Source organism: Rhodnius prolixus, unplaced genomic scaffold (assembly GCF_049639745.1).
Source record: "Rhodnius prolixus isolate KJV_2025 unplaced genomic scaffold, Rpr scaffold_1, whole genome shotgun sequence".
Taxonomy (NCBI): domain Eukaryota; kingdom Metazoa; phylum Arthropoda; class Insecta; order Hemiptera; family Reduviidae; genus Rhodnius; species Rhodnius prolixus.
This window is the reverse complement of record NW_027411581.1, coordinates 7,856,000-7,880,772: the sequence shown is the minus strand read 5'-3', so window position 1 is coordinate 7,880,772 and position 24,773 is coordinate 7,856,000. Positions and strand designations below refer to the sequence as shown.

General features: G+C 31.3%; 2 protein-coding genes across 7 annotated transcripts; one reads left to right on the top strand and one right to left on the bottom strand.

The window, feature by feature from the left end:
• Positions 1-1,333: 1,333 nt before the first annotated feature.
• Positions 1,334-12,408, bottom strand: LOC141453710 (uncharacterized). Of its 3 annotated transcripts, none has more exons than XM_074127259.1 (12): positions 12,273-12,408; positions 10,875-10,930; positions 10,725-10,792; positions 10,160-10,253; positions 8,763-9,430; positions 7,449-7,565; positions 7,156-7,287; positions 6,873-7,010; positions 6,043-6,167; positions 5,223-5,282; positions 4,145-4,231; positions 1,334-2,523 (listed from the first exon to the last, which is right to left on the bottom strand). In XM_074127259.1, the coding sequence occupies exons 1-12, from the start codon at positions 12,372-12,374 to the stop codon at positions 2,365-2,367; spliced, it is 1,806 nt and encodes a 601-aa protein (XP_073983360.1). In that variant the 5' UTR covers positions 12,375-12,408; the 3' UTR covers positions 1,334-2,364. The 3 variants fall into 3 exon arrangements, with proteins under 3 accessions (XP_073983360.1, XP_073983351.1, XP_073983358.1); XM_074127250.1 differs by lacking the exon at positions 4,145-4,231 and adding an exon at positions 3,509-3,919; XM_074127257.1 differs by lacking the exons at positions 4,145-4,231; positions 12,273-12,408 and adding exons at positions 3,509-3,919; positions 11,924-12,004.
• A 98-nt stretch (positions 12,409-12,506) lies between these two features.
• Positions 12,507-24,464, top strand: Sms (spermine synthase). Of its 4 annotated transcripts, none has more exons than XM_074127289.1 (8): positions 12,507-12,643; positions 13,006-13,283; positions 18,356-18,467; positions 21,582-21,704; positions 22,561-22,715; positions 23,637-23,726; positions 23,821-24,012; positions 24,241-24,464. In XM_074127289.1, the coding sequence occupies exons 2-8, from the start codon at positions 13,011-13,013 to the stop codon at positions 24,397-24,399; spliced, it is 1,104 nt and encodes a 367-aa protein (XP_073983390.1). In that variant the 5' UTR covers positions 12,507-12,643; positions 13,006-13,010; the 3' UTR covers positions 24,400-24,464. The 4 variants fall into 4 exon arrangements, with proteins under 4 accessions (XP_073983390.1, XP_073983381.1, XP_073983372.1 ...); XM_074127280.1 differs by lacking the exon at positions 12,507-12,643 and adding an exon at positions 12,685-12,931 and having other exon boundaries at positions 13,009-13,283; XM_074127271.1 differs by lacking the exon at positions 12,507-12,643 and adding an exon at positions 12,685-12,931.
• The last annotated feature ends 309 nt before the right edge of the window (positions 24,465-24,773 follow it).

Sequence of the window (24,773 nt, the reverse complement as noted above, 5' to 3'; positions counted from 1 at the left end):
AATAGAAAGGAATGTCTCAATTCTCGGGAAAAAATTAAGTAAGAGTTTATCAAAAAAACTTTGGCGCAGATCGTTTTCTATTACAAATACGTAGCGTATCTGAAAACAGCTTTAAAAACGAAGCCCTGCACCAGAAAACTTCAAGATAAGTTAGGAAAATCCAAATTTAATTGAATTATGAGCCGCATCCTGCAAAAAGTCAGTTTGGTGCTCAGAAGCATTTTACTCATCACGATCCCGACCAAATCTTCACTACACCGACTTTGTGATCTAACTCTAGAATTCGGCAAACGCTTACGATTCTATCTGAATTTGATCAGACCACCAAGAGCTTTGCCCATCCCTGAAACAAGAAATTCTAACAAATCTTTCGATGGAATTTTTGCTGGTTCCTTTCTGTTCTTGCGATTTACACCTAAACTCTACACTATTCAATTAGGACGTACGTAATCAACTTCGTCTGAAAAATATCTCCCTGTTTGGTTAATTAAAAAATAAGAATCCATCATACGTTCTCCGCAATAGACGATTTGTATTTTAAGTTTATCCCTGATCTAACTTTCAACCTACAATCTGCATCTCCTTTTCCACTCTGCGGTTCATGGTAAATAAAAAAACTTCTTTATATAACATTAATGTTGCAGGAAATTCAAAAATGGATGAAATAGGCTGCTTGAGGATAAGTTATAGAAGTGGATTTTAATTAGGGCACAGACAACAACAGAGTACTGCAGTTCCGTGGTATAGGACGTCCACAGAACGCTTCTTTACTTAATTTTTCTTTGAAAATGTTTCAATTAAGAGTGACTTACTAAAAGCTGTTAGCACCTTACGTTCAATAGAAGCTTTGAATCCTTTTCGAACAACTTTTTCTGTAATATAGTACTTCTGAAATTTGGTATTCCAGCGAGGCTCTAGAATAACTAGAAATAAAACCAGCAGCAGTAAAGTATTTATATAATCTGTCTGTGAATTCGAACATTTTCAAGTTTGAATTCGAATGTACAGCATTTAAAAATATTATTATACCTCTAAACACTTTAGCTTAACACAACTACTGTCCTACATGATCAGGCTGCGGGTTAGCGTTGTGAACGAGATACCTGAGTTTTTTTTAAAATAAATTGCATTGCAGCTATTTAAAAAAAAATACCATTTTCTAGGTCGAAGTAGAAATATTACAAAGTGACTCCTTTACAATAACACTTATCTAAGTGGTTATTACTTGGAGTACAGGGAGCGCCAATTGCTAGCGAATGTATTAGGATCAAATTAAGTATGAAACTTACATAATATTTATCATTAACTTAAATCTAATTGAGAATAAAAAATGTTCAAGATGATTTTTTTTGTTTTATTGTTAACAGTCTGCAAATTCTTATTTTTTTTTTTTTATTTTTTTTAAAAATGACTATTTCAAATCACATAATATACTTTTATTCTAATTTACTTTAAAACAACCAATCTTCCACTGCTTTCATCATCTATCATCTGCAGATATTTACAACTAAAAGAATCTATTTACAATAAGAATATAGAATGAAGGAGAATTTTATTACTTATTTTCATATTATTTGTATTATAATAAAAAGTAAGTTAATTGTTTTATTTTTATTAAGAATGCAGAAACGTTGCATTTTTTATTGTTCTAACCATTTTTTTTTTGCGCCAGTACGGTGTAGCTTTCAAGCTACTCAAAACCGTCGAGCTCTACTAATAAATAATATTTTTAAACAAAAATTAAGAATGTGAACATTTGAATAGTATAACTGAAATAGAATAGTATAACTGAATAGTATAACCAATAATCATAAAACATAAGAGCTTTAACTAAACATTATTCGAATTATTTATCACTTCTAAAAAATTTTCTTTCTTTCACAAAAATGACAACATAATTTTCTAAACATATATTTTTTTCTATTCGTTTTAATGACAGTGACACATACAGTGAAATACATACATTCAAGCAAATTTGAAACAATATTAGGACGAGGATTTATTATTTGCCTAAAATAAAAAATGTTTGCATAGTATTGTTAAACTTTTAAAATATTGTTCTGTATAGTTACGCTTTATATGTTAATGTACATTATATAAACTGAATAAAAATTATTAATTTATTATAAAAATAATAGAAATAGTTGAATTATTACAAAATTCATCTTAAAAAATTAATAATAAAGAACTCTTTTAACAGAAATCTATCATAAAAAGAAATCAATACAAAAAATATACAAGGACCCCCCAGTAACAACTAGCAATCAATCGAATAATACGAGTAAATCCACAATTTTTGAAAAGAAAAAAAAAATCAACTAATATATATATTTATATATATAATAATAAAACCTATCTGTGTAGTTAATCATCATCAAATCTAATCGAGTTGACAGTCGTAGATATTTGACCTCCTCGATACGATCCTCTTTTCTTCTTTGTTTTTTCATGTTTGAACGCTTTTCCTTTTTTATTTTTGAGCGCACTGTTAGCTCGTTCGCCCCAACTTCCTCTGGCACCTCTCTGAACAAAAATATAAAAAATAAACAAAAATTAAAATAAATAAAGTGAAGTTAGGAAATTATAAACTTTAAAAGCGTAGAGATATACGATTATGTATTCTGCTGACTGAATATTAAAAAAAATCTTTTGTTTTAAACTGGAAAAGTATCTGCAAAAATTATTGTATACAAATATTGTATATTGAAAAACAGTTGCACACTTACAATATTAAAAAAACGATCTAATAGAATAAGAGTATCTTCGCTTCCCCATTGACACACTAATATCATCCTTAAGTGGCTAAAAGTATGATATGTTCAACTTCAAATGAAACCCTATAGCGACGCCTAGTATAGATCAAGGAATGTCCAACCCGTATGACTGGGAATACGAAATTATAAGGTACTATTTGAATTAGTGACCTACAGCTGAGGCAACCAGGAAATGAAGTACTACTATTCACAATTACTTTAATACTTTAATCAAATATCACACTATATTTCTGTGATCCTGTTTTATTTTATATGGATTTTATATATTATTTTTTTTGTTACGGTAATATTTTCAAAACAATTTTTATTTAGGATATATATTTTCTACATTAGTAATAAAAAATATCGCATCTGTGTAACACTGAGCTACCTATTGCAATACTATCAATACAATGTTACATCCGATGTTATAAATTTAGCACCGTTCTTTTTATTCTATTAATGTAAATAAATCGTCAATTTTTTAAGGCGGGGCCTACTTCCAAATTATTAACATCTTTTTTAACAAATATAAAGTAGCTACAAGCAGGATTTTGAACAGGGGAATCTCCGCTTGTAACCACAACACCAACGTCCTCTCCAGCACCTCTATTAAATGCGCCTCAATAAAATTCTTCTCCTTTTCACAAACCAACAAGATTAGACCCCAACGTATGAATGATTAAAGCAAAACAGAAAACTGTTCTGTAGCAATTTTCGAGAATTTTTAAATATAATTAAATAGTTACAGCTACCTGAAATTAATCGTCAAACGTCGTCTTCTTATTTTGTTTTGGACCATCACCGAAACTGTTGTTACCTCCTTTGAAACTGTTTTCACCACCCCAACTTTTCCTTTGGTAGCCTCCTCGGTCCTTAAATCCACCACCCCTGCCAAAACCACGACCTCCACGACCGCCCCTGTATCCAGAATCTCCAAAGTGTTTGCCTTTTCCATCTTCATCACCAAAACGTCCACCACCGCCTCCTCCTCGACCACCTCTAAACCCAAAACTCTTTCTGCCCCCCCTATCACCACCACGACCGCCTCCGCCTCCATCGCCCCACTTACCCCCAAATTTACCATCTTTCTTAAAACCACCAAAGTCCCCACCACCTCCATTATTATTCTTACCAAACGATTTTCGCCCATTTTGGGTATCATCCTGTGAATAAAATTATTTTTGTATTAATAATCAGGCAAAACGGAAGCATGGAACTTAAATTTCTAAAAAAATTATTCTAAGAACTTTTACAGCCACAATATTGCAAGTTAGTCTCTCTCTTTGTAAAATAGAACCGAAAATTAAAATAACTAATCAAAATCCGTAGAGAAGGAAGCACCATGCTGCCGAAGTGCCTGTACTGTACATAATGTGCTGTACTCTCACCTTGGCTTCAAAGGAGTTGTTTGAAAGCCGTGGATCCAAATCAATTTCTTCTTCTCTAACTCTTCTAAACCGGTCTTGGTTATTACTCTACATTCGCAAATTAAAGAAAGAAAGAAAAAATTACAAAGAAAACTGAAGGAAAACTTGTTACTTGCAAATATGGCTGCAAATGTTCTTTAATCTGAATATGAAGCAATGCCTTATAAAATACTTATAAATAAATTAAGAATAGATGGAAAAACTTGTTCAAAACTACTTTGCTACTGAAACTAAAATTGGTGTAGGAGTGTGGCCAGTTCTGAGGAGGATGAAGTGATTAATAAAAGAACCTCTCATTCTGGGAAAGATCGATAGTATCAACTAGTCCAAATATCAAAATCAAATATCCACCCTCTTTTGGCATGAACATTAATCTTAATATTTAAGATGTCAGCATTTTAAAATATGATGTCATTAATTGGACTATTGTACTTTCATTGTACACTCTGAAAGTGACACTTATTCTGTAAGTGTATGCACGCTACTTGTATTAGGATAACAGTACGCAGTTTTGTAGTTATTTCCCAATATAAGCTGGCTGCATTTTTATCAATTGCCACACTGATGAAATTGAGCAGAGAAAACCTGCACAAAGAAATGATGGGATACACATTTTCTAACGCCCCATCCAAGAAGGAGGAGACGATTCCAAAACCTCGAAGCTAGGAGGCCAATCTCCAAATAAAAACCTCCATAAAGAAGGAGGAGTTCGTTTAATAATTCAATAGATCGCTGGACCACCCTTAACGCCACAACCTTAAGGAATGCTCATCCCTTTAAGGTGACGGCAACAAATGTCATAAGTACAATGACAAATTAATTGCAAGCCATACACCACATCTCTGCTATATCTTCTGCAAGGGAATAGAATCATAAAAAGAAAATAAATAAATAAATAACAATTTGATTTAAGAGAAACGAGAGAATTTATAAGTGTAAGAATTCGATTAGATGCTACAATTTTTGGGTTCCTTGAAACTGAAACAAACTATTGTAGTATAAAACTTAAAAATAAAAATAAAATTCATTAAGAACTTACATTATTTTGTTGTAAGTATCCTCCTTTTGAAAAATTTGAATACTTTTCTGAGCTCTTTTTCTAAAAAAAATAATAATGACGTTTTAGATAAATTACAAGTCAAGAGAAGGTTATAACACTTTAGATCTACAAAAAATTTGACTGAAAAAAAAACAGGAAAAAAAGTTGGGACCATATTCAACTAATTAAAAAATAAATAAATACATAAATAAATAAATAATAATAATAATAGAGAGTGATATTTCATTAATCTTCTCTATACTAAATTTCTCAAGTTCTAACTAATACACCTTCTTTAACTTTAACAAATTACATTTTATTTGGCAATACTGCTATAAACGGTACTTTTTATTAAAGAGGTACGTTTCAGAACTTTTAAATTCAGAATTCATGTAAAGAAGTCAAACTAAAGATATCTTTCAAGAGATTCACACTTCAGATGGTCTTCAAAGTCCGAATTTTGCAACATTTTTAATCCTAAATATAAAACTAAATAACTGTAGGAACGTATAATACACTAAATGGTATTTAGAAAGAATCTTGACCACTCCATTTTCTCTGAATGGAAAAACTGCCTAAAATAATTATTCTTGGAAGAATACTTCAAATAATAAAAATTTTTAAGAAAATTATTAGCGCAGTTTTCGAAAAACTAATATCGAAAAAAGTACGTTCTTTTGAATGATTTAGTCCCTGAGCCTGCTATAGTAATATATGGGCAATAAGACAGATATTGCAGTGGAAACAACAAAATGAAAAAAATTACCTCCAAAAAATTAATTATTAAAAATAATAAATAAATAAAAAAATTTAATCTTACATTCGGAGGTTCAAATTCTGCATCAGAATGTTTTCTTTTCTGCGCAAATTTTTGTGCAGCCGTACTTTCTTCTTCTACTGAAGTAGAATCATCTGAACTGCTCTGTTTCTTAGTGACTGCCTTTACTGTAAATTGAACAATATAAATAAAACGCAAGTTACTTATCGATTACGATCTGTCTGAGTGCCTAATCCTATTAACAATCACAGAACATTCTGAAAATAATTCAATTCATCAAGGTCCATTCATCTTCATAATAAAAGGAGTGTTTTGACAATCTAACAGGATAAGTTTATGTACTACTACTTGAATCGGTTTACATAATCCGTTTTTTTAGCATTCTTGGTGGCGGTAGTGATAAACAGGGTTTATCGAAAATAAAGAAATTATCTGTGACAACGGAGAAAAGCGCAAAAATTGAATGCAGAGAAAAGATACAAAAGGTTTTGCAGCTGCGCTTAAAACTTGATTTATCCAAGATTGTCTAAGACTTAAAAAAGACGGTTTTTTAAATTATATTTGAATTTTATTGGTTAATTAGCAACAAGGCTTCAATCATCTAGATTAGCAAATGCTCCACCTTGAAAGAGTGACGTGTCGCAACTTACTATAAATTTGGATTGAAGCATTTTTAACCGGTAGGATTTGGTATAATTTTCTTTTCTAGTACATTTTTCCTTCAGGTTGCTATTAATTGTTTGCTAATAAATTTTTTCTTAAATTTCTAAACGTTGAGTTTTAAAATTAAATTTTAATCGCAATAATATTCATGAAAGAAAATATTTATATCATAATGATTAAATTAAAAATATTAACACAAGTCATCATACCATTAGCTGCTTTTACATTCGCTGTAGTTTTTACTGGTGCCTGTTCTTCATCACTTGAATCCTCAGAACTTGAAGATTCTTGTTTCTTTTTCTGTGCTGCTATTTGTTGAGTTTTAGCAGGAACTGTCTTTGCAGGAGCTAAAATCCGTAGAAATCATAATAATATGAAGCAATATCGGAGTAAAAATATTTTTTTATTATGTTTGCGTTCTAAAAGAAATGACAAAATAGTATTTAAAATAGTATTCTAAAACTACAATTAAATTTTCAATTTACTGCTTACCTTCGTCACTATCTTCACTGCTGTCTTCACTGCTCGAATCCTGAGCAACTGATGTTGTAACAGGCACGGGTTTTTTAGTTATCTTCGGTGGTAATTTAACAGCGCTTTTCTTAACATTAGCAGGAGGAGCACCTATGTAAAAAGATGCATTAAGTACGCTTAAAGCCAAAAAGTGTTTAAGGCCCTTTTCATTCAGAGGTGGCTTACCATAGCCGCAAAACATGAACTAGAACCAAGTACATCAAGCGTAAATTTAACTAATTTAATTCATAGTGACTATTCAAGTTTCTTACTTTTTTCTTCTTCATCTGAAGAATCTTCAGAAGAACTGGATTTTGCAGTAGTTGTGACTGGCGCTTTAACCGGCGTTTTCACAGCTGATTTTGTGGCCGCATTCTTCGTCAATGTCGCTACCAAAAATAACAATAATAATTTCGGGTAAATATAATTTACGACTCTCAGTTTTTGCAACTGTTACTATTATAATTGACAAAGGATTAGTTGGTTGGCTAAGCGTTTCGCGCGGTATATATACTCATACAAACAAACAGCTGTAGAGCAGTAACTTAATGGGAAAGAGTTTAGAGAATATTCTAAACATGGTACTTTACTTAGAAGCCCCTCCCAAAAATCAAATAAGTGATAAGACTTTACTGTAATTTTACAGCGAGAATTTTTCTTATTTAAGAACCTTAAGAAAAATATTTGAAATTTTTTCGAGAAAATAGCGAAAAACTGTATCATCGCACCTTCCGGCGAAATAAACCAATATCAGAAGTAACAACAGTATCAAAAAAGAACACTACGTTTGATCTTTCTGGGATATTTTCAAGATATTATCTTTAAAGAGACAAAAACTCCAATAGATATTGCGTTCCAAAATATTTTTGCTTCATCACCGGGCCTCAAAATACATAATTCCCATGAAAATTTAATTTCGAAAAATTGATACGATTGTAGTACTTTCTCTTACTGCGAAGAAGAGAACGTAAAGAAATTACTAATTAACGGAAAAGTAGCACACAGCCTAACAGATTTTCTTAAAATTTAATTTTCTATCAATGTTTAACGTGGAATATACGATATTCCCAAGTGATTAAAGAAAATATACACATATATATTTAACACAGGTAGTACTTATAACTGAGGACTGATTGAGTGAGCGTAAATATATAAAATATTGTGTCTCAGGAGCATCAACATGTACGTATTCGAACACGTTTGCATTAAAGGAATTATAGTTTATTTTATTACTTCTAAGAATCTCGTATTGTGTAACTGACCTCAACTCCCTGTAACAAACGAATAGCTCAAATACAGCATTATTATTATTATTATTAATATTAGTGGGTGAGAGAACCGTGCTTTAAAAGTTCTAACGTGCTGTTCAGAGAGTCGCCCATTACGTGCTTGTTTTCCTTAGGGACTTCTAAAAGTCAAATTTCCGAGGGAAAGTGACCATAATACATATATTTCCGGAAAAATTCAAACGAGAAACTTTTGAAATTCTTTCTTTTACAAAGAATAAGAGAACATACAATAATTTAGTTTACAAGTTGGCTATAAATTTCTTACACTATTACTTCATAAAATAAGTATTATCTTACCTTTGGGGGTTTCTTCTTCGCTTGAGCTATCTTCTTCACTGGAAGATGAATCCTTTTTTTTAGCCACTGGTTTTTGCGGAGTAGCTGTTTTTTGATTGATCGTAACTTTTGATTGAAGAGTTTGTAGTTTTTTAGGAGGCGGAGCTTCATCTTCAGAAGAACTGTCATCACTACTGCTCTCGTCTTTCTTAGCAGCAGATTTTACTGGTGTTTTAGTTTGCTGCTTCTGTGATGGCGCTTGTTGTTTTGGTGGCGCCTTCTGGGGTGAAGGAATTGGCTTTTTCTGAACTGCTGATTTCTCTTCATCGGACGAATCATCGTCGGAACTACTACTGCTTGTTTTTTTCTTTGAAGTAATTTCCTTAAGAGTAACTAAGCTTGGCTTTTTAGGAGGTAATTTCTTAGTATCCACTGGTTCTTCCTCCGTCGAATCATCAGAACTAGAATCTTCTTCAACTTGTGTTTTAACTAATGGCTTGCCTTGTACTGGTGGAGTAGGTTTACTTTTTTGAGGAGTCTGTTTCCCTTGCGATACAGATGGTATAGGTTTGTGCTTTTGTTTTTTACTTGTATTAGTTTGCTGCTCCGGGGAAGATTTGGGAAGTACTTTTTTATTTGAAGCAAGAGTGACTTGGGGCTCATCCTCTGAGGAGTCTTCTGATGAACTACTACAATAAAAACAATTACAAAAAGACTCTTAAATTATTATGAACCAGGAAATTCACAAAGTAAAATTGAATCAAATAAATTCATTAAATTTATAAACAAAAACATTATCGCGCCATAATCCTTCAAGTTGGAACAGACTAAATGGAGAACGGCCTTTTGATGGCACACTAGTTTAAACTGCCGATTAACATAAATGAAATAGCAGCAAGTTTAAACATTAACCATAATTGAGTACATCAAATTGTGCATGATGTACTCCTGTTACACAAAAGTATGAAGATTACAATAAAGACCCGCTACCTTTTGAACTGAAGGTTCAAGTAAGAGTCTGTAGCAATGAACAAGGGTAGACTTTATTGCAAAAATTGTTGATGGGGTTCACTTCCCACTTATCAGTGCCAAGGAGATACGTCAAAAGTAACTTCGCTTAAATGATTTTTTTTTTTTTTTGCGCATCAACAGCTGAGGTTATTAGCGCCCGGAGCTTTTTCCAGTGCACTGCCGGCCTCCGGACAGTGTTCTCTCTTTACAGACAACACTGTAAGAAGCTCCTAGGAAGAGAAAATCTAAGGGTCAGCTGCTGGATTCGAACCCGGGACCTCCGCGTGGGAGTCCAGTATGCTAACCTCATAGCTAATCCCTTCCCCTCTTAAATGATATTCAATAGCATTTTAAATACATGTGAAAATATAAACAAATGAGATGAAAAATTTTAGCTAAATGTTTACCTTGACTGTGTTTTTGTCAGAGGTGGTGGTTTCGTTTGTACTTTTCCATTTAAAAGTGGTTTGCTAATGTTTGAAGGTAGATCATCTTCAGATTCTACAAATAAAAAATAAAAATAAAAACATTTTTGTCATTTTTAAGGGAAAAATTAAAATACTTGTTTTGAGAGGTGATACTTCGACAAAAATATAACCAAATCATGTCTGTACATGTATGTGAACACATCGAAAATTAAATATTGTATACAAACCAAACATGAAATTTTGTTTGGATACCAATGTCGCTTCAGAAAATAAGGTTTCGCCGGAGCCCTATAACTGATGCAATTAACTTCAAATTTCTGAAAAGTGACACTGTTTAACAATTTTTGGTTGCAATATACCATTTGGTTTAATTAATGTAAGGTTAAAATTTTGCTTCAATTTCAATTCTGAAGAAAATAGATTTCAAGATTTTGAATGTTTATCGAAAGGGCTCCAGCTACTTTTATTTAACTTTTATTTTCATTTACCCTTCATTAAATCAATTGATTCACTTGTTTACAAGTAATTTTATGCATTTTCTAACCTGAACTTGAATCAGAGGAGTCATCTTTTTTATGGCTTGGCTTTACGGTGACTTTCTTTGGAGAAGTGCTGAAATATTACGAATCACAAATAACTATTAAATATTTATTAAAAATGATTAATGTAATTAAATAGTATTTTGTGTATTTACCTTTGAAAATGTTTATATACTTCAAATATTGATGGATTCCCTTTAGGTAGTGGTATCTGAAAAATGAAAAACATTTTAAACATCACTAAACAAATGGAACCACTTAGTTTAATAACATTAATGATTTTATGCCACTATAGCTGCTGCGTTTTTTCAATAACGTCTTCAATTTCTAATCTAACTTCAGAGAATGAACCAGCTTAGAATCGTGAAGGTGAGGTAACGTCTTTCATAAGTTTTATAAAGTAAAATTTCTCAGCAGAAACGTGATCATTTAACGAGAAACCAGTCAGAACAAAATATAACAAGCCAGTATCAACTGCTTTATTATACAGCTTGTTTACACTTGTTAATGCCTTAAACTTCGAAAATATCAGAATTTAAGCGATAAATAACGAAAAACTTAAATACTAAGAATTCAAATTCTGACGTTTTCTGAGTGTATCCTCACCAACCTTTATATACCGCATTATATTACAGTATAATTATATCCTATTTAGTGCACAAACTTCTGTTTAGAAAATTCTGATCTGTTATTAAGGAAATGAAGTAAAATAAATGGTTCGATCGAACGAACTAGAAACTGCTTTCGACGCAAGTTCCGTATTAAACTTGAGTGAAATTTAAATAATATGTTATACCTAAGTGAAGTTTATGAAATAACAAAATTAAGATTTTTGAATTTATTAGTTTCTGATCAGCAGTAACAAACTACCATACACTCTGATGATTACTGTTTTAATTTATAATTTTAAGGTTATGTAGTCGGTTTCCCTAATTGAAACTTTTAGTTTTTCTTAAGACCATAAGATTGATGTGAGGAAACTGTAGCTAATTTGAATAAACGAAAAAATATCTTTTATACAAAAATAGAATCGCTAATTAATGGATAAAGAGTTTCTTACAATGGATAAAAATGTAGTTCCTTACGCACTAATAAGAATTTGTGGGCAAGAATTACATAGTAAGTTTAAAATTTATTGTGAGTAAACAAAAATAAACTAAAACACTACTTTTTTTAACACTCAGTAATTCATCAACGTACGTACCGGATACTTTTTCCCACATTTTTGTAAAATAAAAAAAATCAAATAAATATCAAATCTAATCAGCATCTACGCTATGTATCGCAAATTTATTGTAAGCAGCTATCTATGCAACTCATCAAAGATTAAATAAAATTCCTTTTTGTAATTACATGATTAAAATTGGAGAACAATATGATCAGCAAGAATTTGTAAAAACACGATGATATGTAATAAAACGCAATATATATTGAATGAAAAGAATTTGCTCAATGGTGAAAACAATTCTGTAACCATAGTTTCAAATATACTTCAGCACCACGTGTGGTAGGTGAAGCATTCTTCACTTAACCTAAGGAAAAACGCTACTTACAGCCTTTGTTTTCTTTTGAAATACTTGAGCTATAGTTGCATCCTTCTTCAATAAGAAATCGTATACTAGGGACAGCAATGCAGAATCATCAGAAGTATCCATAATTATTTGGTTTAGTTTACAAAATGCTTTACACTTCCCTACGGCGTCCTTTAGTCACTGGAACCAAGAACGAAAGACCGAGACTGAACTAAAGCCACCTTTTACTAAGGAGCATCACAATCAACGTGCCAACTACCGAACAATCCAATAAGCCGGTCACAACTACAACCAAATTTACCACATTCGATAGAAATTTTAAACTAAAAGCAAAAGCAAGCTGATTAAAAAAATCAAAAAATTAAATCATTTTTAAGGAATATTGCCCAATAGTAAGTTATTAATGTTTTATTTTCTTGGCAACACTGCGCACTTTTACTACCTAACCACCTAAATTGCACTATTGATGCCGCTATTTGATTTATTGGTGGACGGGAAATATTGAAGTAACTAGTTAATGTCAATTAACAAATTAAAGCTTCAGCCCTGGTTACTATTGGATTTATGTATCAGAATTACTTGTGATTATTACGGGCGAAGACCAACTATATTTATAGTGCTGGTGGTTTTAAAAATAGATTGGCCAGTTACTTGATTAAAAAACTATTACATTGAACCCTGTAGGTATTTAATTAGTTGTTACATTAAATTGAATTTCCATCATTCCGTTAAACTGATATGTTTTCTTTTCCAGAAGAAATGGCTGTAAACACAATTCTTTTAGATTTTACTGTGAAACCATCACAGTTACCGTACAGTCAACAAGAGGATCTTATGACAAACGTTCTTGAAAATTTTTTCCCGCATTTAACTAAAGTACATAAACGGGAAATGGAAGATGGTGGATTTCTATTGTTTTTTACTGCTATACGAGGAAGCTTTCTTTCTGTGAGATCTTTTCCTCAGGGTTTAATCACCATAAATATTGAATACTATAAACAAGATTCAGAAGAGGAAATACTTAGTTTCAAGGTATGAATTTTAACGTTGATTGGCCAGTTAAAATAGTAGTCATTATTACAAATGATTTGATCTAAAGAATTTGAAATCTATAAGAAGTTATTAGGGCTAATTATTTTGTGAAGAATTTATTGGCATTACAGTAAATTTGCGCCTTCGTTTACAAGCAAGTGTTATTTCTTTCTTGCAAAGAATATTATGAAGTTTTATAAGCCAGAATCTCCTTGAAGAGAGAGTGCCGGTTGATAAACTTCTTTTACCCTCTGCACCACCGTCATTATATTTTTTTCTGAAATTTCATGTTCTTATCTAGTCCGGTTTAATCATCCAGAAGCTTAATTTATATTGATGGAAAAAAAAAAAAGATAAATAGAGGTTGTATGAAAGGGATAGTATCATTCATTTCTCCTAAGATTATTTTTAAAAGCGTGCTTTAACTAATTTGATCCTTATGTCATTAATAATATTAGATTTCAATAGTACCTTCTGCACCTACCTATTATTCTAATATTATAATACATAAATGTGGTATCTGGATAACTCGATAATTACACATTTTGATCAAAATGCTAGCTTTCATTTTCTAAAACTAAAAAAACGACTGGGTTTCAAAGCTTTAAGCGGAAGCAAAAACATTTCATTTTTGACATTGAAATTTTTTGTACCAACTTACGAATAGTGTCGGAGTGAAAGGTCGAATAATCGTAGGGTGCAAGGACTTGGTTGTTAGCTGGAGGCCTTCCTTCTCCTTAGAAGCCCATAATTTATTAATATCTGCTGTTGAGGACTACTGATTTGAATGTGTTGACTTCCGTAGACTTATCCTGCTAAAACTGAGTGTTTACATATCAGTAGTACAAACGTTATCGTACAGACGTCAAAACAGTAAACAGTAGTTTCACCTCAAACAGGCTTTCTTCACAATTCATTTATTTAATGGGAGTTTACAGATAGTTGGCCTAATTTAATCCATTGTTCCTTCGGATTGTCGAAATAAATAATTTCTTTCATCGTAACAAATATTTGTTTTTACCTTCCAATTAGAATGTTTCGGCAGCTCAGGAAAATAAACCGGCTGTTGATAAATTGCGGAAGTTAGAGAAACATGCCAAATTAATCTTAAAGTCTGGTGCTGATGTTAGGATCTTCTTCAAAAGTGCTGAATACGAGTATAAGGAGAGAGATCACCTTGTACTTGGCTTACCTCTGGCTAGAACTTTCCATATAGAACCGAGCCTTCCCTTCTTTTAATTGACTACACCTCGGCGAAAAAAGCAATTATACATGCGAGAGGAGAGGTTGTAGAGGGCTACTAAACCATTGTAATCCTAGAGAAACCTAGACAGGAGAAGGGAATGACCAAACTGGACTTTGGCCGTTAAATGCCGTCAGTACTGTATCAGATCTTGATTGATGTAACTATCCAACCTAAAAATTGATGTATTAATGCCTCCTAGCTTTCTTATTATTAATCATTTTAAAAAATGTTAAAAAAGTGGGCAATCTTGGGTTAAGTATACATTTCATTTTTTATTTTATGATGAAAATCACGGGTGTGCATGGAAAAGCTAGAAAAATTATTGGTAAACTAAATAAAATGCTTTTGCATCCAGTGTGATTTATTTTCTGGTTCTATATGCCAATCTATCTAATTCAATAACTGTTATCAGAATTTTCAGATTTTTTGCTTGATAAATTATAGTTTGCAATATAAAACATTTTTCAGTAATTGCCATATTTGTTAAAAAATCTATCAAGGTTCATTTGTGTGCATGCTCTTTATAAAGAATATTTCAAGGTGTTTGTATAAATATATTTGTTATTAGCATAAATTTCAACTTGTTTTTGGAAGTTCTTTTTTTGGAGTTAGTGTGTGCGAAATTGGAATTTTTTTCCTGAGTATATTTTTAAGCATCTTTATCAGATAATTTTTATCTCATCCAAAAATAAATTTGAGGTTAATAAATCTGAATTCTATAAATTATCTCAGATTACATGCGGCACAATAAAATTGAGGCTTTATTTATTCGCTTGTGGAATCGATGCATGCAGCAATTTATTGATCTCTGTCTGGGTGCCTTACAGTATAATTCTTTAGAGTGATAGTTATTTATTTAACGATGAAATAAAAGTGAACTGTGTTATTAAATTTTCTTTGAGAATCGTATTTTATCTCTTTCCAAATATTGAGGGTGGGTCAGATATAAATTCTTAGTTTCCTTACCTGACTACACAAGACACTATCTCAGATGGGTTAAGGACTGGAGCTGAGCTGTGGGGCTATGCGAATCCATCTAACATCCAAAGAATCCAATCCTTTCAATCTAAAGACCTTCGGCTTCAAACGCTCCATATTTATCCAATTTAACCCTCTATACAGACCTCAATATTCTTATTGCCAGTGACCTAATACAATCTCTCTTCCTTTGTTTCCATAATAATCTAACCATACATCCTAATCCCACAGCACAAGCCTTACCTACAACAACCCATCCCGATAGTTCTCCAAGACGTCTGAAACGACGTTTGGCCCCGCGACCTTTTATCAACCACCAAGATTCAGCAAACAATCTGTGCCTATCTCGATATAGAACACATTTACATGTTGTAGATGTGTACAGATTGTAAATAAATAATAATAAAGTTTTTTTATTTAATCGAACCTCAATAATTTGAAAAGAAACATTTTTCTATAGTCGTTGACAAATTGATACATTCATGATACATTTCTGTAATATTGTATCAATACAAATATCACCACATTTAATAACAAATTGCTGTACCTTCAGCCTAATGAGGACAAAATTCAACCCTTAATGCATGAGATTTTCGTTTCAAAACTTTTGATTACTTCATTGCAAAAGTAACCAAAAAGGTTTTAACATTTTAAGTATTTTGGTTTTTCATTTGTTTATTTCTTTTGTGCAGAAATTTTTTGTTTCCCTTTCAGGTTTTAGGGATTATTTTTATTATAACAAGTAATTTATCTTAAAAACAAACAACAATCTTAATTACAATATTACTAGCCGAAGATAAGTTCAAAAAGTGTTTCCTTATTTATGTATTATTGGCTGGCCTGGTTTTTAAATTTTGAATGCTTTCAGACTTAGAAATTATTTTTAATATTTTTGATATCTCACACATCCAGTGTAGATAAAGATGTGCTTCTTAAATTCCTGAGAATTTATCGTGCTAATTAAAAATAAAAAATGTGTAAATATTTCTAAATTAATATTTGAAAAGGAAGGATTTTTGTCATAAATGTTATATATAAATTGTTTTCTTAGCACATTCCTTATGAAAGTGTTGAATAAATAATTGAGTTTCTTTTTCTTCCAGATTTTTTGAAAGAATTATGAAAAATTATTATTTTTAGCTGTAAACAGAGAAAAATTGCAGATACCTCGTTGAGTTAAAAAAAAGACAAATGTCTTATCTCTAGCAGCGGTTGGTTAATGCATGCAATGACTGCACATCGATCCCACAAGCGATTTCACTTTTAAAATGGAGATTTCATTAGTTCCCTATTTTAAACATTTTGAACGTTAGTAATTTTATGTGAAATTATTATTATTATTATTATTATTTAATAATATAAACACAATATATATATTTTTTAAGATTTTAGAAATTTAAGTCTTTGGCAAGCCATATTCTTTTATTTCTGGATTTTTATTATATTATTACGTCTTCAGACATTTAATGTTCCCTTTGAGCGAACTGTCCTATGTTTGTCTGAGATGTCTGGACAACTATGAATTTTATATTTAAATAAATTTTAGTACTTTTAGTTCCATTAAAGATCAGCATTTAGAAAATATTCTTGGACATTTAAATATCAAGATAAGTTATTAATTACTGTAGATTCATGTCATCCCTCTCTTCTAAATCTCTATGGTTTTTGCTAAGCGGATTGATTTAAAAGTTTGAACTTTTGGACTTTTGATGATAGTACTAAAATACAACAGAATTTCGGATAGGGAAGTGGAAAGTTGGCCCACAGGCACCCACGACCTGTTATCAATTGTGCTATCCTCTTGTTTAACTAATATAAATCAATGGCTCAGGGCAAGAGTGCAAGTTCAGTGCTCCAAAGCTGGTTCTACAGGCAACAATTAGTTCATCGCGCTTTTAGGCTCAGTTATAGGAGCTTCGCTATTCCACTCCCTCACAAATGTACATTATGTGGATCGACTTTTTCTTTCTCGGTCAAGCAAAACCAATATAGATCAGACCCAGCTGGCTAATGATTCTTCTAAGACTACGACAGTCAACAACACTTTAAACTCTTGTCTGCTCAGTCAAACGCATTTGCAGTCTTTTCACGACGAACACGTTCAACGGAATTTTCACCCCTCCAAAATTCTCTGCGAACCCAATTCTTGGATACTGATATTGTGATAGCCTTAATGCATACAGCCAAAAGTATCCGAACCCTAGGTAGGTTTGTTGGAACTTTCCTAGGCCAGTTCATCTTAATTTTCATTACTTATTAGCACAGCACCTGGAAGTGAGCGTATTGGCTCTTGACATATCAGCGGGTATCCCAGCTAACATCACCAACAATGCACAATTTTCTTACACTCACGCAAATAAACAAAGGAGCTGCAGAGATGGTTGATTTGTCCAGCTACTAGAAGTACATACTGAAGGATGGATGACATAGTTGAGCTCTGAGCCTTCAAAGCACCAAGCATTCCTTCGGAGTAAGTAGCCTTGGATAGAGAGCCTAAAAATTAAAGGAGTTATACTCAGAAATTGAAGGAAATTTGGAGAAGGTGATGGTGATTATCCCTAATTGCCGAACACCCTCTTCCATAGAATATTTCTAGAGAACCTAATTGGGTATTTTCATCACTTTAGTGTGCTTTAAACATAAAGAACCGCTGAAAATAGTATGGTACCATTTGCATAAATCAAACCTCATTACTTCTTGAGCATTTCTATCATAAAATCAATTCTTTGAATTCCAGTAGAAATAATTGTTGACTGTTACATGTTTTTATAAAGTTTTTATCTGTAATATATTTTAAAATAGATATTTATATCAGAAGTGGTGATTGATATACATATATATATCTTAGCAAATGCAGTCAATGGAATCTCAACTCACCTTTGTACTGAACTCGGTTCGTAGCAAGTTATTTCCTACTCTAAAGAGAGGGTCAGCTATAGACTTCTATCTGAATTCATCAGGTAAAGTCTGTTCTTTGCATTTTTTTTTTGTAATTTTAAATTATTTATGTTGATTAAATCCCTATTTAACCAAAAAAATAAACAAAATAAAATAAAACTTTTCGTTGCTGTATCTGTTTATAAGTACATAGCATGTTGTTAAGAAACTATGGTTTTTTTTTTGTTATTTTTTTGAACTTAATTTATGCTTTTTATTCATTATTTCGTTTTTGTTTTTTTAGAAACCGCTGTATGAATTGAAGTATAGTTACATTATGTCTTCCCCAAATATGGCTTGCCAAAAAAAAAAAAAGAAGTGTTTTGAATGAAAAATAATAATGCAAAAATTAAAAGTTGGAACTTGGTGTTTCTTAAATTGCTCTTATGTTTAAAAATACATAAGTGCAAACATTTAAAGCATCAACAAATACATTTATTTTTGTTTTAATTAAGTTTTTTAAATTTTATTTTTGCAAATTGCATGAGCTTGAATACTCGGAACATTTTATTTTTGATTCCATTAGTAGTCTCGTGAGTTTTTTTTAGATATTTCTGGAATGCTTATTATTATCATTATTATTTTTTACTTTTGTTTTTTTTTATTTTCTTCTATTTTTGTTTTGTTTTTTTTTTACTTGGTTAAAACAGCGAATCACACTGCTGGAAACTGAATTAGCATCAGTGCTTGGAAGCACCAAATCCAACAAGTTTCCTCCTTTAAGAAGAGGAGGTATTAATCGTTATTATCCTACTTCTGGTATGTGAGCTTAGAATTTTTATTAATATTGTTGTAAATATATTATGAAAGTAATCTATTTTTGTCCCATTTTTTTTGGTAAAAGCAGAATTAAACATAAATAAAAACATCCATATTTACTTTATAACTGTGTCTTCTTTTATTTAATTATTTTTTTTTGTACTAATTAGAGTGCCATCTAAGGGTCTTCTCAGTTAATAGAACTGAGAAAAATTATTCCCAGATATTTAGCTAAGCATTAGCTAACTTAATGTTTAAACTTCATTTTTTTTCATCACTGCTGTCTTTTAGAGAATCTGTTGTTTAACTTTACTTCTGATTTAACTTTACTTTGTTTTAACTTCTGAAGCCATTTCTAACTAATCCGTTTTGTCATCTTCTACTTCCAACAGTAAATCTTAGAACACCCAAATTAGTCACATTCACGAAACCAAGTTTTATCGATTTTGCACAAATTTCATTTTCCGAATATTCAAGCAATTTATATTATAACTGGTAACCAAATTTTTTAAATAATGTTTTTGTTTTTTATATTTTCAACATTAAGGCTATTATTTTAATATTGCATAGTTGAAAATTTTCTGGTTGATTTTTAAATACTCACATTCGTGCATTAAATAATAATAGGGAAGGTATTCCTCAAATTTCTAATAATGCTACAGTAAATACTTTCAGTTGGGGTCGTGTTTGCTTCATAGGTTGCTTTATATATTTGCTTAGTTCATTTGATCACGTTGCAAGAAACCGTTGTGATAGGATACCTGTTACTAATCAATTAGTGAACAAGTCGAAAGGGGGACCTCAACTGTAAATCGTAATGCACGCTGATTCAATTTCTATTCTTTCAAGCCCGCTGATTTCCCCAAGGAAGAATAGGTAAATTTTAGAAGGGTGAATTATTCCAGCCGAATACAATTTTTCCAGGCATACAGATAATATTATATTTACTTTAGGCGCTACGGTAGCCGAGCGGGTTAAGAGGCGAGACCTGCAAAGCTAATATGCATTGTGGTACTGGGTTCGATTCCCGATCTCGGCCTTGGATTTTATTTAATGGTTAAATGAGGAACAGTGAAGTTCGTTTGCTACTCGCCTCCGTCCACGACACCTAGTAAATGGTAGTTGGACGTTAAGCCCCGTCTGAAAAAATAGGCGATTACTTTACTTTGCTTTTTTTATATTTACTTTAATCCTGATGTAATAAACTTCAACTAGACAACTGATTCTAATGCAGTAACAAAAGTAATGAAATTGGTTATGATATAGCTGCCCCATTTCCATGTAGATGGTAGAGTTCTTAATGGTTGGGTCAGGATGTGTAGTGGATTGAAGATATCTATAAAGTTGATCGCTTCAGCTTTCTTCTTTTTGTGATGAACACTTAGGACTGAGCGGCAGAGAAAATTTATGAACGGGAAGTTAAAAATAAATTGTGGAAGTACATTTAATACATTTTATTAGAAGCTTTTACGTCAAATCATCCAATAGAACCTTAGAAACTCCATAAAACAAAATAACGACATTTTACAACTTGACAGTTAACTGATGACTGAATTAAAATACAGAGACACTAGATGAAGATTATTCTAAGAAAAGTCATCTCACTTTACGATGTATTAAAGACAATTCACTACTGATAGTTTCAAATTAGAAAGAAAAGCTGAGTGCTTCTTAGATGAACAGTGGTAGTACCTTAGTAATGATTGATAATCAAAAAATTTAATTATAATGTCTGTAATGAAGGGCAGTTAGCTTGATAAAGATAGTAATTTCGTTCCTATAAATGTAATTGTTCTTTGTGTTTGCATACTAATTATATTTATACGATCCTAATTTTTTTTTATATGTTTCTTTTTTAATTGCTATTTCAATTTATTTGAAAATCAAGATAATTATAGTGCAATTGCAATGAATGTGTCACTTCCTTTTTATTGAAACATTTTTAATACTACTAACTGCTGAACTAATATTTTAGTAGACCAAAGCAGTTGTCACATTAATTTTGTATCAATTTTGTTAAGCAAGATTTCTGAGTAAACTTAGTAACCGAAACTAGCTAGCTGAAATTAAAATATATTCTTTCCTCATTCTTTCTGAATTTGTGTTTCTATGGGATGGTATTCTAGAAAAATTTTACTTTTTAAGAAATGTTATAAATAGTTAATAGTTTTTATTGTTTGATTAGAATAAAAAAATTTATTACCTTTTTTTATTTTGCCACAAATGAATGTTAAGAAACACATGAGCATGTTACAATGAAATATTACTCGTAACTGGCCATATTTCTTTGTTTATTTATTTATTTTCTAGTCAGAATGATTTTTTCCAACAAAGTATCTTATTTTTTATTTTCTAATGGTTCATTTTGTTTAATTCAGATGAACGTATTTTGGAATATGATATTGATGCGTTGGTATTTGAAGAGAAGTCACCTTATCAAAAAGTGCAGATTGTTCATTCTAGGACATTGGGGAATATGCTAATTTTGGATGGGCTACAGAGTAAGTCTGATCTGAAATAATAAGTATTATTATTTTTATGTACGATTTGATCTTTAAGAAAATTCAATCTTAGAATGTGGTGATTTTCATTCGCTGAATATGCTGGGGATAAGAATAATTTTTTGAATATGAATTATTAAATATGAAATATGTTCTGCAACCTCGATGAAATAGTTCCTAAACTTATACGGATTTAAAAATTTTAAAATATGCTAATTGTGAGAATTTTAGTCTTGAAATCTAGTTTATTAGGTGTAGATCTCGATAACTCTTCTTTCTGTGATGCTAAAGAAAATAACCAGTACAACAAAAAATAGATTGTCAGAAATCCTTTTTCACTTAGCTAGAGAACTCATAAATAACTTGAAACAAGTTTTTAATGATGTTATTACTTTTATTTTGAAGTCTTTGTGTAGCATTTTACTTTATTGGAATAAATGTCGTCTTAGGGCTTTACCGTTGTAATACGTGAAAGACAACCATCCTATAAGCTAGGTGATGCTCTCTGTTTACCAGTCATTGCATTATCACTTCCACAAATCCGTAACTTTTTACAGCATATAAGTAATAGTGGAAGATTACATACCGAAATTAGATTATATCTGTACAGAACATACTTTATCTTTCCGTAAAATTTTCTCTCATTCAATTCTATTGGTTTTACGTATTTCTATGGCTTATTGTCACACTAATTTGAATTCAATAACTTAATTTAACTTAAAAAGTAATTATTGCTTTTTCTTTCTTTCTCACGTGATTAAAAGCAGCAGGACTTGCTGCGGATTTTTTTTTTCCTAATTTATAGTCACCTTAAATTATAATATAATAATGATTACGGATTTATCTCTTATTACAGATTTATCTGATCGTGATTTAATATACACAGAAACGTTAATGCAAAGAGGGAAAGAAGACTACGCTGGCAAAGAAATTGTGATTTTGGGTGGAGGAGATGGAGCGTTGCTGTATGAGCTGCTCAAAGAAAATCCAAAAAATGTTTTAATGTTTGAAGTAAGAATTCTTATGAATGAGATTAATTTATGAGCGTAAAAATTAATGTTTCTTGGGTGTGTAATGTATGGAGAGGAATCAGATGTGAAACATTTGCGTGGCTTAGTGGTTTCGAATGTGTGTTTTCTTTTAATTCGCTCGTTTTCGAATTTTCATCCATCTTTTTTAGAAATTTAATATCCACCTGTGAAGCTTCTTAAGAAGTCAATTTCTGTGTCTAATCCTTTCGCATCTACTTCTGGTAATAGATGAAAATCTGAAGCTAGAATGTACAAAAACCAGTAAGAATCCCGTGAGTTCATCATTAATGCTGACCCAACTAACCTGTGCTCAGTTTTTCCTTTTCAATTTCAAACAGAGAATCATGCGCTGAATAGTTTCAAGAGACTTCAAATCTTGTATTTCCAGTGAAAATAAAAATTGTTAATTTCACAGGATTACCCTTTCACCGTTTGTAATGCTGCAAAGCCTAACTTATAATTTTTTTGTTTTCATATGAGTACTGTTACCTTCAGTGGCCAAAATTTTTTAATCTATTGTGTGTCGATACCTTCAAGACAAGCTAGAGGTCTATCCTAAGAACATCAGCATTTAGCTCACCTTTGCTAAAAAAACTGTTCTCTTGTAACTTTACTTCTTTAAGATGAATTAGATTTATCTCAAGTCTTTAAGATAATAATTTCAATAAGTAATGTTTTAGAATTGCTTATATTCATTGTCATTATTGTCGCTTATTGCTGATAAAGAAATATTGTGGTCATGTCAGATTTTCACCTGAAATATCTATTTGGAGGGCCCTGGTACGAAGAAAATTTACTTTTATTATTTTAGGCACCACAATGTAAAAAGTAAAAATTTAGTAATGAGATAATAAATTTTTGTTTTGTTTTTTCTTTTCGCTACAATCATGACACTTTTTAGTTGGATGAAGTTGTGATAAGAGCTTGTAGAATGCATATGAGAGAATGCTGTGGAGATGTCTTAGACTCTATGAAAGGACCTAATTATGAGGTAATAGCATATAGATTTTTTTTACGTTTTATTTATGTAATAATTAAATATAAATTTAATGATATGAATTTATTATTATTTCTTCTTAAACTAGATCATATTGGGCGATTGTATGACTTCTTTGGAGGCCATGATAAAGGAAAATAGACAATTTGATTATGTGTTCGGTGATTTAACAGATGTTCCGGTAACGCCTACACCACAGAATGAAATTTGGGATTTTATTAGACTTATTCTAAAAACGTCTATGAAAATTTTAAAACCTAAAGGAAAATATATGACGCATGTTAGTATGAGATGGAATGATTAAAATAATTCTATGTACTGTTTTGTCTGCTTTGTAATCTACAATCACTAGGTTTATCTCACAAATTTTCTTATGCAGATTTTTTAATACATTTTAAAGGGGGATGTGGCCCCGGCAGAATCATCTGATATCTTTTTTTTTACGTATTTTAAAAGCGCTCTTTCAACATTAGAATTATCACCTGATTATAGGTTATCTTTGTTTCAGTGTTGTGGAGCCGCATGCCCAGGCGCATTGAAAATGTTCGAGGATCAGTTATCTTCATTAGGTTGTGAAGTGGACTATACCAAAGCTACCGCTTTTATACCATCGTTTTTGGAAGATTGGTTATTCTATCAAATTTGGAAAAAGGAAAAAGATGTTTAAAATCTAGTATTCACTCTTAAAATTGACATTTTATTTCATTTTAATAAATTATTTTCAGTTCTTGATTGCTGTTTGGATGCTTTCAGTCCCTTGAATTTACTTGTTAAACAGTACATAGAATCGTAACTACTTGACGCCGCAAGGTAGAAGGGGAAGAGAAAATTAATAATTCTAGAGGAGGTCACTCTTTTCTGCAGACACCTCTACATAAAATTTTAAATCGAATAACATTGTATTAATGAAAATACGTAGCTTCAAGCATTTAGGCCACAAGGCTGTGGGCATTTCCTGGATAAAATTGAATTTTGAGAATTATTTTGTATTTTATACAGCTGGGCTGAAAGAATTGAAAGTTAAAAACAAAATGAGCCAAA